Genomic DNA, 20,323 nt, shown 5'->3' with positions numbered 1-20,323 from the left:
TCATCATTAACTTATCTTCCCTTAGGAATGGAAAAATTAAAATCTGTTTTTGAAACTTCTATAAGGAACAATTCCTGAATTTTGCATTGGTAATGAGAGGCAAATGCAGTACAATATAATATGACTTGAGACTGCATATTTAGTGTATAGTACTAGAAGGATGTGACTTTTATAAACATTATTATTTCATAACATATGCTAGGTACAAAGATGTATTCCATGAGCACCATAGTGTCTCTAAATGGATCAAGTAGGCTGGAAAAGACATGATCCTTGGGTGTATTTAAATTTTTCTACACCTCACAAGTAAAGTACAAAGAAAAAGCTTTTACTTTCAGTATTGAAAAAAAAAAAAAAGATAGATAGATTCCAAACAAGTACTGTGCTAGTTACTTTGTACTACATGCAATTCCCGTAAACTGAACCTCATCATCTTGCTCTCTTAATCCACAATAACAGAACTGAAACAATATTACCCTATCAGGACCATCCATTCTTACCTAGCACATGGATTTTAATCCTTAATGCCCATGGAGGTATATACCAAAGAAATACTGGTCTTTGGGCATATTGGGCTTTAGGAATCTAAAACTAAATATAAAGCTATATAAAAAAAAATATATATATATATATATATATATATATATATATATATATATATATATATATATATTGAAAGTTCCCACAGGAATAGGGCCTTCAATTCCTCTTGTATGTGTTTGTCAAATGTTGTCTTGTCTCTTACAAGTTTTATATCATTGTTTTGTTTAAATGAATTATACCCATGGACAGTGCTGCAGAATATTTTGGCACTTCATAAATAAAGTATAATATATATATATATATAAATATATATATATATATATATATATATATATATATATATATATACACACACACCTGTATTAATGTTAATATGTATGTCCTGAATATATGTTTTGTGCATTTTACAAAGTAGTTAAATGATTACTTAACAAGTACCTATATTTATTTATTTTTTTAATTACATTTACAAAATATTTATAATAGCTATTATAATATTTTAAAAAATAAATTCAAACATGAAAAATATGCATGGGTGTTTACAAAATTTACAGAACTGACATTTTTTAAGCATTAAATAATCTGCAATTTGGAAACCAAAAAAAAAAAAATCCAAAGACTGCAAAACTTGATTTGCACAGGGGAAATGTTTTTCACATACTAATAAATCCTGTAATAAATCTTTATTCATCCTTACTGTAAACTTTTTAAAATGATTCAGATCCAACACAGTAATTATAACGGGAAAAGCTTCTTGAACACTAACAATTAATTGTGGCCAGTAAATTCAGATGGCTGAAATGTCAAGCCAGAATGAAACAGAACTTCTAGTTTTGTTTGGAAATTTAGTTCTATAACATAAGCATTGGAAATCATCATGAAAGCTGTTACATACAGAATTCTTAAACGTCATGGCTATAATTCAATGATCACATTTTATGTACACTCCAATTATAATTTAGCCTACGCATCAAACACCCCCCAAAAAAAGTACATATCCTAAAGTTTTAGTTCCCTCCATATGTTTTGAAGAAAACCAGAAAAAAGATGAATGAGACAGATGTTGATATTACAAAATAAAAAAAAGAAGAAATTTTATTTAACCTCTTGCAAGAAAATTTTCCTTTATTTAACTGTCCATTTTATTTATAGATACCTGCTATCACTTTAAAAAAAATACTTTCTCTAGACAAATTTGTGTAACGTGTAAATTATATGTTGTGAACCATTGCAGTTTAAACCCTTTACTGAGTTTGAATTTATAGCAACAGAAATTGAAGTTACGTTGTAGCATGCGTATACAACTCATGTTGAGGGAGGCATTAACGTTAACAAGACAGATTCAATAAAGCTCTCTTGAAGAATGAGCTGTTTTGCCAGGACTGTAAGGTACATTGAAAGAAAGAAATTAAAAACATTGGAAAATCGTTTGCTCACTTGGGGGTGTTCAATGTGTTTCTGGTGATGTCAGCATGACTAACCATTTGCAAATTATTAGGATTAGAACATGCATTGCATTCTTTTGTTGCCTCCTATATTTAATCTAACCAAGACACAAGATTATAAAGTGATTTAAAAGGACAAAAAAGCTGTCCTATAACAAAGAATAGGTTCTTTCAAAATATCCATAGCTTTTAAATACAGCAGGAAATAAAAAAGATAAAATTAAAACAAAAGTGCATGTATGTATATAATTAAACAACATTTAACCTTAGCTTATTTGTCCTCCTCCTCACTCGTTCACCATTGTGTCTTCTGTTGTAGAAGCAAAGCGCTACAACCAATTGGAAACCGTAGAACTTGCGTCTATAGAGAAAATAGGTGCGCACCTATGGTGGCGTCTCTCAGCCTCTCTCTGCTCACGTGCTGGGCCTTGTAGGAGTGACATTCGAGAAGGGGCTAAGAGAAAGCAGCTTTATTGCCACCTACAGTTTCAAAATGGCTGCAACGCTCTTCTTCTATAATGAAAGAAACAGTGTTGGACGAGTGGAGAGGAGAAAAGGTAGGTAAGGTTAAATGTTATTCAGTAATATAAACTTTTGTATTAACTATTTTTTCTTGCAGCATTTAAAAGATAAGTAAATTTAGAAATTAGATATTTGTGTCCGTTTAACTTTGCAGTATATTCATTCATTAATTGTAATACAATTTGCAATGAAAATGTAGTCAAATATCTATCCAATCTTTTTTGAATATCTAGAATATTAATCATATATAAATGATACAAAGGTTTCTTACTTCATCTCCATGATCTCTTCCTGCTGTTTTCGACGTTCTATCTTCAAGTCAGTCAGGTGCGATTCTTTTTCAACAAGTGATTGTTGAGTTGTTGAAAGACGGGATTTGGTAGCATCCAGTTCTTGTCTTGTATTTTCAAGGGCATTCACAAGGTCTTCAAGCTATACATGAAAAACACAAATAAATAAACTAAAACAAACATTTTCAACAAAGAAACTGTACATGTAGAACAGTATATAGTTTGTTTTTTTTTATAGTTTTTTTTATTGAGGCGAAAGATATAACATTACATAGCAACCACTTACAAAGGCCCTCAACCCGTAAGGGCGAATTATAGTGGTATACAGAAATTATTCTTATATAAACTTTATAAATAACAATATTATGAAGCAGAAATGATAGTATACAGTTCAATAACTAAAAATGACAGGACTCTGAGCTCCGGAGATGAATCTAGTAGTATACCGTTAACTGTATGAATAATAAAAGCAAAAAGCAAACCTCCGATTTTTTTTTTTTAAAGTAGCAACATACAGGGTCACTTTTGGGCCTTTAAACTATACTTGCACAAGTAAATTTATATAGAAGCACTATAAATCTAACCACTGAAGAAACATTAAAATAAACATGAGGAAAATGTAGAACACACACCAACATTACACCAAACTGTGATGGCACCTACAGTATAATAAGTGGACCTATAAGGATCAAAACATATGCTTGGGCTAATAAAAGAAATAGTACTCATATCAAAAGTAGATATAAAGCAAAAGGGCTGTCTAGTGTAGGATCAAATCGCTAAGGGGGGATGATGTGGAGAGAATCTGAGGACCAATATATTAGGGCAAACTAATAATATGGGGGAGTATACGCTGGCTACTGAACTATTCCTAAGGCTGCAAAAAAGGGTGGGTGTCTTCAGCACCATATACACTCTATCAAATCTTAGCAGGGATATAAAATCCAACTACGTGAGGTAATAGCATTACTTCTAAATTGAGGGCACTCACTAATTTAATTGTTACAGACATTTAGAACTAAATTGGGAGTATAACTAATGGGCAGGTGAGCCATGTGGTCATAAAGAAATTAGCTCAAAAATAGGTCATGAAACTATTACTAACACTAAAATAGTAAAATATATTATGGCCTATGCTAGTAAAAAATAAAGTTTGAAGACATCAGCACTAAAATAATAGGGAATAAACATTATACGTCTCCATTTCTCACAATTAGGTCCTGTCATTTGGGTATGGGCCCTATACCCATAAAAAGATGAATCATAATAATAATTAGATATCAATAGTAGTTAGGGAGCACATATAAAATTCAATTGACCAGACATTGATAAGTTAAAGGCAAATACATCAAAAGAGCAAAAATTTACATACACTCGCTAGTATGCCTCAGTACAAAGATATTAGTATAAAAATTTGAAACTATAATATCTGCAAAAAGAGAGAATATATAATATTACATTAGCCTTTCTCTAGCTATGGTAAACTAAATGAAAATAACTATCACGGCTGAACTATTATTAACTTCAAAATATTCCTGCCTCACTAGTACAATAAGCTCTAAACCTGTTAGGAGACAACATAGCAAAATCATACCCAAAACATAACAAGGCTCTATGTGAACATTAACCATAGAAACTATATAGACCTCAGAGGCTCTCGCCCACTCTGATAGTGTTGTGAACAGTATCCGTTCAGAAGACATTTTAATATGATAAACTGGATATAGCAAGTCCAAAGTTTAGTCGATTGGCTGTGTAAGGATACTTTGCAAACCAGCGTATTCGAATGTCCAAACATGTTGGCATGTGTTATTCCCTAAAGCACATGCTAATGTGCCGACAATATAGCACTCTCACAAACGACTGTAAACATATCATGCTTCTGCTTTATTAACTGACAATTAAACCTTGAGGGGCTACAAATATAGCAACAGGCCATGTTCACTCTAGATATAAGTTCTGGTTGGCTGGGCAGCTAAAATCCCCAAGTGGCCGCCTCAGAGTGTGCAAAATTTTCAACCGACCCCAGCCGCGTTGAAAGCGCTGGGGCCACAGTACATCTCCAGGCTAAGACGTAAGCAGAGTGGAGCATAACCTATCCCTCTAGAAATAATCTCGCTTGGTGAGATACTGTACCGGAGCCTGGTCCAGGCATCCTCTGTGAGTCCCCCCGACTTCCAGCTCCGTTTCTCCTTTGTCACTGGATTCAGTAAACTTAGCTCCGTGACCCGACTAGGGCTCTTCTTCAAGTAAGCTACGTTCCCCACTACAAGCGGCCCTCTCCCAGCGGATTTCGATGTCCCTTCTTTTGTCAGGGGGATCAGGGTCCAAAGTTTCTGCTCAGTGTGGTGTGTAGCGAGTCGGTATTCTTCATAGGCGATGTTTGACTCTTGACAGTCATATTCGACTGGGGAGATATTTAGCAGTAGTGAGTGCACTTTATTCTGTGCTATTTTCCGGATTGCCTCGTGGCAGACAAGCCCCTGTTGTGGTAGCGGCTCATGTCGAGTTATGATATCAGACTCTTGGCTATGAAATATTTTCTCTGATTCCGCAGCGGTAACTAACTCCGTTATAGATGATGTCTGGTTTAGCGAAGCCTTTTTATGTCCCAGGTCATAAGCTTCCATTAGGTCAGACTCTCTCTTTCTTTCGGTAGCGATCACAGCCCCAAATGTGCGCAACACTTTTGTCATTTCCTCTTCAACATTAGACAAGTGGGCGCTTAATAGTTCAATGATATTGTAACGCAATTGACCAGCCATTGTGGAATCTAGCAGATATTCTTACGGCAGTACAACTGGCTGGAGTAGAAAAATGTGTCCTTTACTAAATACTGGCTGTTCTCAAAGCAAGGGTGTAAAACAATGTTAGTATCTGCGTACTTATAACCTTAAGCAGGTAGTGGGGAGGGGTAGATGAAGGTCCAGGCCGCTGTAAGGCCTCCGCTGTGCACCTTCTCTAGTATGGTCTGCTGGGCTGAACTGCCGTGGAAGAAAAATATATAAATCTGGTCCTCAGATGTTTGAGTGTACTATATCACTCAGAGTAACTGTAAATTTTACGGTAGTTAGGCAATAAACAGCGGATTAGGTTGCACTAAATCACAGCCCGTATTGAAAGCAGCCATCTTGGTCGTTGGTCGGACACGCCCCCCAGTATATAGTTTTTTTAATATATAACTAAAAGAAACTGGAAGCTCTCCATACTCCAGATTAAATTACAAACAAACAGGGATGATTATATATATAAAAGTAGATTGGATACAATATTATCAAATAAGGAACTGAAATCAATAAGGCTTCATAAGGATATTTGGTACAAACATTTATGCATTTTGTGCTGCTGCACTTGAGAATAGTTGTTGAACTAAGAATCCTTTCAAGTAATACACTTGATTACAAATGAGGAAAAGAAAAGTGCATCTAAAACACAGATATACATGCAAACAGGTGTATAATATGTATTAATACTTTCCACTTCTGGTGAACCGCAGCCGTCCCACAGTCTCTCCCAAGGTCTGTGTGAATAGATCAGTCGTGCTAGCTGGAGGCGCTGGTTCAGCTTGTATCAGTCGTTGGTATCTTCCTTTCCTTCCTCGGTTGTATAACTCTAGGTGCAAAATAGTGGTGCTGAAATATCAGACAATACACCATACAAAGGTGAATATCTACTCACAGTGTACATTGCAGGTTACCGGCTCCTTCCCAATATGAAAAGACAATATCACAAATTCAGTAAAAAAGTTTGTCTTTGGTTTGTAAAGCACTTTTATTGCTCTTGAGAAAGACGGCTGGGACCGTTGAAACGCTTTTGCGTTGAGCCAAATAAAGACAAACTTTTTTACTGAATCTGTGATATTGTCTTTTCATATTGCGAAGGAGCCGGTAACCTGCAATGTACACTGTGAGTAGATATTCACCTTTGTATGGTGTATTGTCTGATATTTCAGCACCACTATTTTGCACCTAGAGTTATACAACCGAGGAAGGAAAGAAAGATACCAACGACTGATACAAGCTGAACCAGCGCCTCCAGCTAGCACACCTGATCTAAAACACAGTAAAATACCTCTCAAATAGTGAAACTAAATGTAAATAAATTAACACCATAATACTGAAAATATAAATAAACATCAGTCTATATTCAACACATTTAGGATTGTGGAATTTAGAGAAAAAGTCCAAAATACCCCACTGTGGTGCAATTTCTATTCTGTATCATCGTATGGCCCTTACTGTCAATAGTATGGTATAAGAATTATGTTAAAGAAAATATGATATGAAACCCAAAAATATTCTTTTGTCAACATACAATTTTAAAAATGTTTCCAATTTACTTCTATTATCAAATTGGAATTTAGAAATAAAATTGCAACCAACCATTATAATTTTAGACAAACTGTTACATGTGAGGGGAATTTTTATTTTTTTGTTATTATTGTTGTTACAATTACAGGGGCCGATTTATCAAGGGCCGAATGACCCTCTTAAGACCGCTGCTCCTTAACTTGTTCGTCACCTCTGAGGCTGCAGACAGCAGTCAACCCGATCGGATACAGGGGGCGGCATTGCACAAGCAGTTCACAAGAACTGCTTGTGCAATGATAAATGCCGACAGCATCATGTCGGACAGACCGATTATAAATCGGCCCCAAAATATTCAACATTTAGAATAATAATGATTAAAATGTGCTTATGGCTTAACAAGTATTTTTACAAGAGCAAAATAGTGAGTAAAAACCTTTACAAAAACCTTTTATTTAATGGCCAGAATAAATATTAATGATGAAAACAGAACATCGTATTTTTACATTAGCAGGCTATGAGGAAAATGTATCAAGATTGCAGGTGGACAAGTTCTCAAGTAGAGAACCTGTCCATCTGCAATCGGCAATTGTAATGTAGCATCACATGGCAAGGTTAAAGGAATAGTCTAGTCAAAATTAAACTTTCATGATTCAGATAGATCATGCAATTTTAAACAACCTTTCTAATTTACTCCTGTTATTAAATTTTCTTTGTTCTCTTGGTATCTTTATTTGAATGTAAGCTTAGGAGCCGGTCCATTTTTGGTTCAGAACCTGGTTAGCACTTGCTGATTGGTGGCTACATTTAGACACCAATCAGCAAGCGCTACCCAGAGGCTGAACCAAAAATGGGCTGTCTCCTATGCTTACATTCTTGCTTTTACAAATAAAAATACCAAGAGAACAAAGAAAAATTGATAATAGGAGAAAATTAGAAAGTTACTTAAAATTGCATGATCCATCTGGATCATGAAAGTTTAAGTTTGACTAGACTGTTCCGTTAAAACACTGCACAACCAATTGCATGAGAGCAGGGCATGTCAATCGCCCGGAATAAGCGAGTGTCAACGTAATTTATCTCACCACCAATGAGGTGACAGAGAAGCTACAGAAGCAGTTTCTGTTTCTTAAATTTGTGGTTGCTCATTGTTAAAGGAATATGAAACCCAAATTTTTTTTGTTGTGCATACAACTTGAAAAAAGTTTCAAATGTACTTCTATTATCAAATTTGCTTTGTTCCCCTTGGTATTCTCAGTTGAAAAAAAAAAAAGATTCCCCTTGACTAAGTAATTTAAAAAAAAAAAGTCGACATTATTATTGTGCTTACTATGTATGGCACGATTTGTTAGACAGTAACTTATGGTTTAGCCGTAGCAGATATAAACGCTACCTGCTTAATCATTTAAAGTTAAAACACTAGTAATAAGCACTTTGGCACTAATAAAAAATAGTCAGATCAATAGCCCAACAAACACACATACTGTACCCATAATGCCCCTGTGCAAATCCCTTAGAGAGACATGCACATATATCACTATACATTTGGAGCACAACAGATTATTGTACACGTCGCCTATTAGCATCATTGCATACTATTAAAAATGTATCAACCAACTTACAGGCCCTCTATCCAATTACGTAATGAAAGGACCATTTAAATATAGTATAAATGCAAAATCAACAAGTGAATAATAAAAAGACAATGCAACTATCTTTTAAACAATAAAAAATCTGGAGTAGACTGTCCCTTTTATTACAAGAAAAGGTTAAGTTTTACAAGAGCTGGATAGTGGCCCTTAAACTCTCTTCACCTCACTTCTTTGCATTTTTCTTCTGGTCTGATGGAAGAATCTGGGTGTTGCAGATCCCAGGAGAGTGCAATCTACTGGAACATACACTACTGTAAAGTTTGGCGGAGGAGGGAAAATGGTCTAGGGCTATTTTTCTGGGTTTGGCTAGGCTTAATGCTACAGGATACTAAGACATTTTAGACAAGTGCATCCTTCCAAATTCTTGGCAACGGTTTGGGGAAGGCTCTTTACTGTCCCAGCATTATTGTGCCCCTGTGCACAAACAAGGTCCATGAAATATATTTTGCTGAGTTTAGTTTGGAGGAACTCAAGTGGCCTGCAAAGAGCCTTAACCCCAAACCAATTGAACACATTTGGGATGAACTAGAACGCCAATTGCAAGACAGACCTTTTTGTCCAGCCTGACCTCAAAAATTCTCTTTTGACTGAATGGGCATAAATTTCCACAGACACACTACAAATTCTTGTGGAAAGCCTTCCCAGTAGAATTACAGCTGTTCTAGCTGCAAAGGGGGCACCAACACAATATTAATGCCCATGATTTTGGAATGGGATGTTCAACAAGCTCATATAGGTGTCCACAGACTTTTATCCATATAGTCTATTTTCTATGGTTACATTTGTTAAGTCTGCACAATTTTAAGTTAAGTTAAAATATAGTAAAGGGGATGGAAGAATTAATTATGAAAGAATATTGTACTTTTTGTTTTTTTACTGCATGATTAAATATTTTTATATTACAATTTCAATGTGTCCTGCCTGTTAAGTATTCCGTCTAGAAATGGGTTTAAGCACCTTTACAACAAATCAGAAATGTATCAATGAACGTCTATTTATCAACATTCTGATTGCTAAGCTGTAATCAAGTCCGGCAATCTGCCCTGAACCAGTGACTGTATGTGTTTTTAAGCATTTAAAGGCACATTATGGGAAAACAAATATTAACTAACAAATATTGAAAGCCTAATATAGCAATGAAACTTCAATAAAGAAAAAAAAAACTGATGCACAATATCGTTAGAAATGTTAGCATTCTTCAAGTATCTTTTGATGTTAAATATTTCCATTTTTCTTATAGCTGTTTGCATTTTATATGATAGGGCTTGAAAGTTCAACTTTAAATTAGCTTTAACCTTCTAATATTTACATATACGTCAGCACATTGCTTGCCTAAGATTTGTCTATATCAGAAATTATTTACCAGTGTGTTGAGGCACACCCAACGTTGTCAGACTAGGAGGAGAGTGAAATATAAGTGATGACCCATAAAACGTGGGTTATCAGTTACGGAATAGGCAGTTACTTTACAATATTAGATCTTTTCATATATGTACATACTGTGCATACACATAAAGGGCTAGATTACAAGTGGAGCGCTAAATTATTGTGCACCCACAAACGAGCAAATTTGCCCGTTAGCGGGCACGCAATAATTAACCAGCCATTACAAGTGGCTGTTTATTGCTACCGTGAGCTTGCGGTATAAATTAATGCTTATACAATTAACCAGAGATCAGATCTCTGTTTAATTTAATAAACGTGCCCCAAATGCCCCCAAAATACAGTGTAGTGTAATTTATTACAAAATAAAGATAGCAGCATCTTTATTTTTTAGGGTAAACTTGGCGGGTGTGGGGTGTTTGAAAAAAAAGGCACTGAAAAGTGCCTTTACATTGCAGTCTATGGCAACTGTGTGTTCCCTGTAAATATAACATATTAACACATATTTGCTGCCGGCACTGAGCTACTTAACCCCTGCGCTGCGCTTAGGTTCTGATGCAGTCTCTGATGGCATCAGAACGAGGCTCCCATTGGAGCCTATAGAAGTATGTTCTCTTGAGCGCAAGGCTTGCATTCGCATTGCTGACAACTTGTAATACCAGCCCACATTAGCGTGCGCTTGTATTACAAAGTAGAGTGTAAATATTGCTTTCACTAAAGCACTATTTAGTTCTCCATTTGTAATCTGGCGCATAGTGTAATATGACAACATTTAAAAGGGTATAAACAATAAGTGCAGTAGCGGACCTAGTGAACAGAGGGACCCGGGGCAAAAAAAGTTCTGGGCCCCCCCAAAGCTAACTTAGTAGTAAACAATAGTAATAGTATACATGCTGCTCTGTATAATGATTTTGAAGATATATATGCACCAATAACTGTTTCTCCTTCATTAGGATTGTGGAAAGTATGCACACATCAATGTATAAACTAACTGCTTCTACGGACCCCTCCAGCACTTGGGCCGTGCTGCTACTGCATCTGCTGAGCCAATGGTAGTTCCACCCCTGAATAAGTGTATAAACCAATAGCAAGAGCTAAGGAGGTGATATGCAGCCTATGATAGACACATTTAGAGAGGGATTTGAATGAAGACTAATGTAAACTGTATACTGTAAGAATTAATATAACTGTAATGAGAATATTTAAACATAATTAAAGTGTCAATACAATAAATGTAAAACTGGGATGATAAAGTTGCACAATTGTGATCTAGGTCATAACAAATACAATTCCTTACTGGTGGGGCACATTTTAAAGGGGTATTACAGGACATAACACCAATATTATGCTGGAACTCTACAATACTAGCATGTTTTTTTTTTGTTATGGTCAATTATGTTTTGCGTTTATTGTCCCTGTAAAAATAGATAGAAAGTCAAAGCTTAAATGTGCATGGCTAGATTTTAGTTTTTTATTTTTGTAATTGTATTTTTATTGAGGTTATAAAATATACAGATGAATGCAGGGTTACAATACAAATTTAAACTTGAGCAAATAAGAGCATTCTTGCGTGTCAGTCACTAGAGTCCATCTTGTATACAAGAGTTTCAGTATGTAGTGTAAAACTAATAATTTTAAGCTTACATAGTATATAAACAACCAATGCAACAATACTCTTTGTATATAATATATCATAAAAATAAGATATAACTCTCTAGTACATAAACATATCCATTTGTAAACACATGACAAATAAAATCAGTATTAAACCTCTTTTATATTGAAATGTATCTATTTCCCAGTTTATTTAACGGACGGGCCATGGTCATAAGGGTAAATGTAGGTTGGAATAGTAGTGTCACATTTTCAGGGATAAGGGATATTTGTGGAACAGCAGAGGCAAATTAAATTGTACTAATACTAGTTTTAGGTGATACAGTATGTAGGTTAGATATAGGCCATGTTTAGATTGGGATAGTATATCTTTGTTTAAAATGATCAGATCACCTGGGAGGTAATTTATAGTTCGTTGACTCTGTGGAATAGTTTTGGTGTCTAATGAATGTTGGGGAAAATTGGTCGTAGGATACATTTTCCTATGTTTATAGAGTAAACCATGTAGGGGGAACGTGGGCTAGTAGTTAGGAATTAGCGCTCTTATTTGGATATGAGTAGAGATAGATATTGGAAGATTAACTATTAGGCTAATATCTTTAGTTGTAGGTTGTTTGCTGAGTGTGAGGTAACACAAGTATTATTAGTACTAGTAGGGATTGTGAGGATTTGTGGCATTTAAAATCAAAGCATAACATCCTGGAGTATATATGTGATGTGGGGGCTGCTGTAATAAGTACATATTAGAATTAGATAGATCCTTAGTTATTAAGGTGTGAACACGTTTTACCCAGATAAGGATAAGTCTGTGTTTAACCACAAATATAGTATCTTCAAGGCATAAAGAATACCCAATGAGTTTTATGGAAATTAATATATAGGTGAGGCAATCTAGTGTATTATAGTTTTGTCACAAGGGTATGGGCCCTATACCCCGCGACAGATGACAAAGTTCTCACCTTTGACTTATTATAGTCTGTCACTATCTAATTGCATTGCATTTGCCAGCAGGCCTTTGTTTAAGTAGTAAACATGCCTTGTTGGGATTTCTGTAGCGGGTATGATCTGATGGAACTGGATAGAATGAACAATACAATATATATTGAAAATTAGGAAACACTAAGTAACATACCTAAGAGACAACCACAGTAGTCTACCCAGGTAACAAAAACCACTCAATAGGAGCACCCCTGGGAAGGGACACCTATAGACATATTTAAGCAAGCTGGAGTTATATATATATATATATATATATATATATATATATATATATATATATATATATATAAACCAAGATTTCATGTCGAACAAACTCGGTAACTATACAAGTTTTAACAAACACCCTACAAATTGTTATAACATTACACTTTTTATCAAGCCTGAAGTGTCTTTATTCTCATGTGAGAAAAGAGGGTAAAAGACATTTTAGCACATATTTACAAGAAGAGGTTATCTTGTTAACTAGGGAGACTTATAAATATGTAATAGCGGCATGGCTATGGATCCTATAGGTTCTACTATATAGCTAATAACAGTCATAAAGCCCTCCAAAATAATGTTAGAGTTCCCAGATTTATTTAAAGCATTGGGCTACAAAACAGAACTTGTATGGCTAACCCTAGTAATAGTAAGCAAGACCCACATATACAGTAGACAGTTGGATTTGAAGTTTTCTGTGTAAGCATATTCAAGTATACAGAAGCTCTAAACAAACTCTTAAAAGCCTATTTACCAAGCCGTCAACCGCAAATACGCCGGAATTCCGCAGCATAATTGTGGCGAGCTTGATTCCACCTATTTATCAAAGCCTACAGACCGGCAAAAGTTGAAATTTGCGACGTAACATACGATCCACCGGTCTCAATCTGACACAGATCGATGCTTACGTCATTACAGATGTTCCGAATACAAATTCAGCACTATCTGACACCTTTTGCCATTTATCAAATTTCTAACAGGTACGCTCGCCACTATTCCGACCCAGCCTACCTGGTTTTTAATCCGCCACCCTGGAGGCCGCGTATGCCATAGATATCATTGGGAGTCTGAAAGCAGCGAAAGCTTATGTTCGATGCGGCCAGATATCCCATTGATTTCTATGGTAGAAAACAAATTACGTTTACACCTAACACCCTAACATAAACCCTGAGTCTAAACACCCCTAATCTGCTGCCCCGACATCGCCGCCACCTAAAGAAAATTTATTAACCCCTATTCTACCCGTCCCGGACCCCTCCGCAACTGTAATAAAATTATTAACCCTTATCCCGCCGCACTCGGACCTCGCCGCAACTGTAATAAAATTATTAACCCCTAATTTGCCGCCCCGACATCACTGCCACCTAAATAAAAGTTATTAACCCCTATCCCGCCACTCCTGGACCTCGCCGCAACTGTAATAAAATTATTAACCCCTAATCTGCTGCCCCGACATCGCCGCCACCTAAATAAAATTTATTAACCCCTATTCTGCCCGTCCCGGACCCCGCCGCAACTGTAATAAAATTATTAACCCTTATCCCGCCGCACTCGGACCTCGCTGCAACTGTAACAAAATTATTAACCCCTAATTTGCCGCCCCGACATCACCGCCACCTAAATAAAAGTTATTAACCCCTATGCCGCCGCTCCCGGACCCCGCCGCAACTGTAATAAAATTATTAACCCCTAAACCCCTGGCCTCCCACATCACCACCATTAACTAAACCTATTAACCCCTAAACCGCCAGCCCACCACATCGCCATAAACTAAATTAAGCTATTAACCCCTAAACCTAACAACCCGCTAACTTTACATTAAAATTACAACATCCCTATCTTATAATAAATTAAAACTTGCCTTTAGAATTAAAATAAACTATATTAAACTATTAATTAACCTACCCTTACTATTATACTAAAATGACATTAAACTACCAATTAAATTAACTGTATTACATATTTAAAAACCTAACCCTACTCAAATGATTGAAATCTACAATTAAAAATTACTAAGTTACAAAAATAAAAACACTAAGTTACAAAAAACAAACAAACCACAGTATCAAAAATAATAAACAATTACACCTAATCTAACAGCCCTATCAAAATAAAAAAGCCCCCCCAAAATAAAAAACCCTAGCCTACAATAAACTACCAATAGCCCTTAAAAGGGCCTTTTGCGGGGCATTGCCCCAAATAAATCAGCTCTTTTACCTGTAAAATAAAATACAAACCCCCCCAACAGTAAAACCCACCACCCACACAATCAACACCCCCAAATAAAAACCTATCTAAAAACCTAAGCTCCCCATTGCCCTGAAAAGGGCATTTGTATGGGCATTGCCCTTAAAAGGGCATTTAGCTCTTTTACTGCCCAAAGTCCCTAACCTAAAAATAAAACCCACCCAATAAACCCTTAAATAAACCTAACACTAACCCCCGACGATCCACTTACAGTTTTCTAAGACCGGACATCCATCCTCATCCAAGCGGCAGAAGTCCTCATCGAAGCCGGCAGAAGTCTTTATCAAGATGGCATCTTCTATCTTCATCCATCCGGCGTGGAGCAGGTCCATCTTCAAGACATCTGGCGCGGAGCATCCTCTTCTTCCGATGGTCACTGTAGAATGAAGTTTCCCTTTAAGGTACATCATCCAAGATGGCATCCCTTACATTCCGATTGGCTGATAGAATTCTATCAGCCAATAGGAATTAAAGGGGGAAAAATCCTATTGGCTGTTGCAATCCGCGCCAGATGTCTTGAAGATGGACCTGCTCCATGCCGGATGGATGAGGATGGATGTCCGGTCTTCGAAAACTGTAAGTTGATCGTCGGGGGTTAGTGTTAGGTTTATTTAAGGGGTTATTGGGTGGGTTTTATTTTTAGGTTAGGGACTTTGGGCAGTTAAAGAGCTAAATTTAGATAGATTTTTATTTGGATGTTGGTTGTGTGGGTGGTGGGTTTTACTGTTGGGGGGGGTGTTTGTATTTTTTTTTTACAGGTACAAGAGTTGATTTCTTTGGGGCAATGCCCAGCAAAAGGCCCTTTTAAGGGCCATTGGTAGTTTATTGTAGGCTAGGATTTTTTTTATTTTGGGAGGGGTATTTTGATAGGGCTATTAGCTTAGGTGTAATTGTTTTTTATTTTTGATACTGTGGTTTTTTTTGTAACAGTGTTTTTTATTTTTTGTAACTTAGTAATTTTTAATTGTAGATTTCAATAATTTGAGTAGGGTTAGGTTTTAAAATATGTAATATAGTTAATTTAATTGGTAGTTTAATGTAATTTTAGTATAATAGTTAGGGTAGGTTACTAATAGCTTAATATAGTTTAATGTAATTGTAGTATCATAGTTAGGGTAGGTTAATTAATAGCTTAATATAGTTTAATGTAATTTTAGTATAATAGTTAGGGTAAGGTAATTAATAGCTTAATATAGTTTAATGTAATTTTAGTATAATAGTTAGGGTAGGTTAATTAATAGTTTAATATGGTTTATTTTAATTCTAAAGGTAAGTTTTAATTTATTATAAGATAGGGATGTTGTAATTTTAATGCAAAGTTAGCAGGTTGTTAGGTTTAGGGATTAATAGCTTAATTTAGTTTATGGCGATGTGGGGGGCTGGTGGTTTAGGGGTTAATAGGTTTAGTAAGTAGGAGTGATGTGGGAGGCCAGGGATTTAGGGGTTAATGCATTTATTTAGTGGCAATGGGGTCCGGGAGCGGCGTGATAGGGGTTAATACATTTATTTAGTTGTGGTGGGGTCCGGGAGCAACGGGGTAGTGGTTAATACGTTTATTTTGTTGCGGCTGGGTCCAGGAGCAGTAGGATAGGGGTAAAACATTTTAGTATAGTGGCAGTGTTTAGTGACAGGATATAAATAAAGTTGGGAAAAAGCAGAATAGCAGTGAGATTGATGACTGTTAGTTAACAACAGTCCGCTGCTCATCGCCCCGTACTTGGTGCACGGCTTTTTTTATAAATATGGAGATCGTATTCAGGTCAGCGGCCGCGATGTTAGGCGATGTTAGGCGAGCGTATTGGTGTTGGCGAATGCAGCACAGTTGAGGCTTTCATAAATATCCCTCTCTGTCTGAATCCTGAAGGTTTCATTTGGACTTTAGTGTCCCTTTAATTATTTGTAGTAAAAAAAAAAAATATTGTAGTATACTTTTGTTTTGCATTTTGCCCCCTTTTCCTGTAATTTAAATTGCTGAGTTTCTATAAATTAATGGATGCCACCATGTTGGAACCTAGATTTTCCTCTTATGTATCTCTTCTGCTAAGGACAAAGGCCCATATTTATCAAGCTCCGTACGGAGCTTGAAGGGCCGTGTTTCTGGCGAGTCTTCAGCGGTCTAAAGAATCGCCAGAAATCAACTCGAACAAATATGATTGGGTTGATTGACACCCCCCCCTGCTGGCGGCCGCAAGTCTGCAGGGGGCGGCGTTGCACCAACAGCTCTTGTGAGCTGCTGGTGCAATGTTAAATGCGGAGAGAGTATTGATCTCCGCATTTAGCAAGGTCTTGAAGTACCATGATACCCAAATGTTGAAACACTTGAAAGTGATGCAGCATAGCTGTAAAAACTAGACTAGACAAATCACCTAAACATCTCTATGTAAAAAAGAAAGATATTTTACCTCAAAATGTCCTAAGTATTCACAACCCATTGTAAAGGACTTTAAGCAGCAAATCAGTATGCCTGTCCCGGAACCTGCAATTCAGTTTAAGGAAGTTTACTATGAAATCTCATGAGTTCACAGTTTATGACCTCTACACTGGTGATGCTGATTGGTTGCTGTTCATTTCTTCCTTCTTTTTTTTTAATCTGCAGCTGGGCAGTAACTTTTTACACAGCACTTACTCTGGTGAGCTGAGGAAGTTGTGAGGTAAAATATCTTCCTTTTTTACATAGAGATTCTCAGGTGATATTTTCCTGTCACCTTTTTACAATTATGCTGCATCACTTTTAAGTGATTTAGCATATGAGTATTATGTCCCTTTAAGGACATTGCAATCAAAAGTGCAGGTGAAATATTCTAATGAGATCTAATCATTGTTTGAAGATGGTCTTGCAAAGAAGCATTTTAGTGGGATAAGAGGGTTCTCAGCCAGTGGCGGAATGTCCAAAACAGTTTTGCCATGCGTAGCAAGGGTAAGTGATCCCTTAGACAGTGTGGTGTGAACTGAAACTGAAACTCTTTAGTTTCACTACATTTTTAAAATACTATGGGCTAGATTACAAGGTGAGCGCAAAATATTGCTTCTGTGAAAGTCATATTTGCGTGCAACTGAGTAATACCAGCGCATGCAAATGTGCGCTGGTATTACAAGTTAGGTGCAAATCATCTAGATTGTAAGTTCCCATGGGAATAGGGCCCTCAATTCCCCCCTGTTTTTGTCTGTAAACTTTTGTCTTATCGTATTGTTTCTCCATTGTACTGTTATCCTTGTACCCATGGGCAGCGCTGCGGAATCTGTTGGCGCTTTATAAATAAAGAATAATAATAATAAAATAATAATGCGAACGTGACCTTGTGTTCGCATTGCACAGAAGTATTGCCGTCATGAGAGCCAGCTTCCATAGGCTCCAATGGGAACCTCGCTCTCATGCCATAAGGGGTTAAGTTGTTCAACGATTACCAGCAATTTTAAATATATACAGTATGTATATGAATATTTAATAATAATTTATGTGTTAATGGGGGGTTTTCCACTTTTTTTCCTCCATTGACTTATATGGGCGAATAAATGAACGCGTGTTAGAAATGCTCAGTTCGGCTTTTTGCGCTAGTCAGGTTACAGCAAGGCCAAAAAAAAAGTTTACTTTCAACTTGTAAAATGAGCACAACTTGTCAAGCGTTAAAAGCTTACTTCTAGTGCTCCTAATGGTCAAGCGGAAGCGCTAATTTGCACTCGTATTCTGGCCTTATGTAAATTATCAGATGATACCATACATTTCATTTTACAATTGTATTGTTCTGACTTAAACACAATCTTGTATTTAATATCCTTGCTTTCTAGTGACACCTTTAGGATTCTCATAAAACTGTTCATCTGTTGCATTATAAGTAGATTTTCTTTTAGCTGGGAGCTTACAATATTTTTACAAGACTAGATTTGATGTGTACTCCAAAATGCATTGGCTGCAAATTATTTTTTTTATATAATTTATTCTTTTTTTATTTCCAAGTTAAAATTCTTTATTTGCAATCAATTTTCTAAACACAATATTTTATTAGTCTTTTAGGCGATTTGCACACAACTAGCAAATCCCAAGTGAACAAATAATTAACGCTACTGATCTTATTGCCAGATAAACTTGTATTTTCAATTTCCACATTTCTCCAGTGTAACATAAAGCAGAACTTCTCATTTATATCAGAGACGCGGTGCCAGCAGATATATCAATTTCTCACATAAATTTAAACAGCATTCTTATTTATATCAAATTGAATCTGTTGAGCTAGAACTATGGTTAAAGGAAGGTTATACTTAAAGCACATATCAACAATTAAGCCAAGCACTGTTAAAGAAATTATTTAAAACAGGGTAATTTTTAACAAAAATCACAAGGTCTTGCAAATCAAGAGCAATTCAGGGGTATACCTCTTGAAAACCTAGAGTATTCAATATTCCTGATGTCCTTTGCTGTTGGTAGTTAAAGGGCAGGAAACCCCAACATATTTTTGGGATTCGTATAGAACATATAATTTTAATTAACTTGCCAATTTACTTCTCTTGTGAAATTTGCTCCATTCTCTTGTTATCTTTTGCTGAAGGAAAATTTGCAGCTAGTTGAACACATCTAGTTAGCAAATCACAAATGTGTGCAGGCACCAGTCATCAGCTAGCTCCCACTAGTGTAGGACATATGCATATTCTTTTTAAACAAGGGATACCAAGAGAACAAAGAACATTTGAAAATAGGATGAGAGCTACTGAAATCATATTGGCTTATTTGAACAGCCAATAGGATTTCAGTAGCTCTCATCCTATTGGCTGTTTTGAACAGTCAATAGGATTTCAGAAGCTCTTATCCTATTGGCTGTTTTGAATTTGAAGAATCAAATCAGCCAATAGGAATGCAAGGTACGCCATTTTGAAACGGTTACCTTGCATTCAACTTCAGTGTACGGCAGTGACCGAATGAAAAGGATGCACTGCGCAGGATGGGATCCACTTCCAGGATAGCTCCGCTCCGTGCTGCCGGGATGAAGATGAAAGACATCCCCGAGATGGATGAAGGTGTCGCCGCCTGGATGAAGACTGCTCGCCGCCTGGATGAAGATGGATGTCTGGACTTCAGGAACCATGAGTAGATATTCTGGGGTTAGTGTTAGGTTTTTTTGTTTTTTTGGGTGTTTTTTTTTTAGATTAGGGATGGGCACTTTTAAGGGCAATGAAAAGGAGGTGAATGGTTGGTTGGGTGGTGGGTTTTACTGTTGGGGGGACTTTTTATTTTTTTTACAAGTAAAAGAGCTGTTTAACTTAGGGCAATGCCCTACATAAGGCCCTTTTAAGGGCTATTGGTAGTTTATTGTAGGCTAGAGGCTGTTTTTATTTTTTGGAGGGAGGTT

General features: G+C 36.4%; 1 protein-coding gene across 1 annotated transcript in view; it reads right to left on the bottom strand.

The window, feature by feature from the left end:
* Positions 1 to 20,323, bottom strand: part of ERC2 (ELKS/RAB6-interacting/CAST family member 2) — a 1,300,133-nt gene that overhangs the window by 484,375 nt on the left and 795,435 nt on the right. The window contains exon 13 of the mRNA XM_053720736.1: positions 2,782 to 2,942. Coding sequence (XP_053576711.1) covers positions 2,782 to 2,942 — 161 coding nt within the window. The remainder of the gene's footprint in view (positions 1 to 2,781; positions 2,943 to 20,323) is intronic.

This window comes from Bombina bombina, chromosome 7, assembly GCF_027579735.1.
Source record: "Bombina bombina isolate aBomBom1 chromosome 7, aBomBom1.pri, whole genome shotgun sequence".
NCBI classification, from domain to species: domain Eukaryota; kingdom Metazoa; phylum Chordata; class Amphibia; order Anura; family Bombinatoridae; genus Bombina; species Bombina bombina.
Note: the sequence above shows the minus strand (reverse complement) of the source record. Positions and strands in the feature narration are given on the sequence as shown.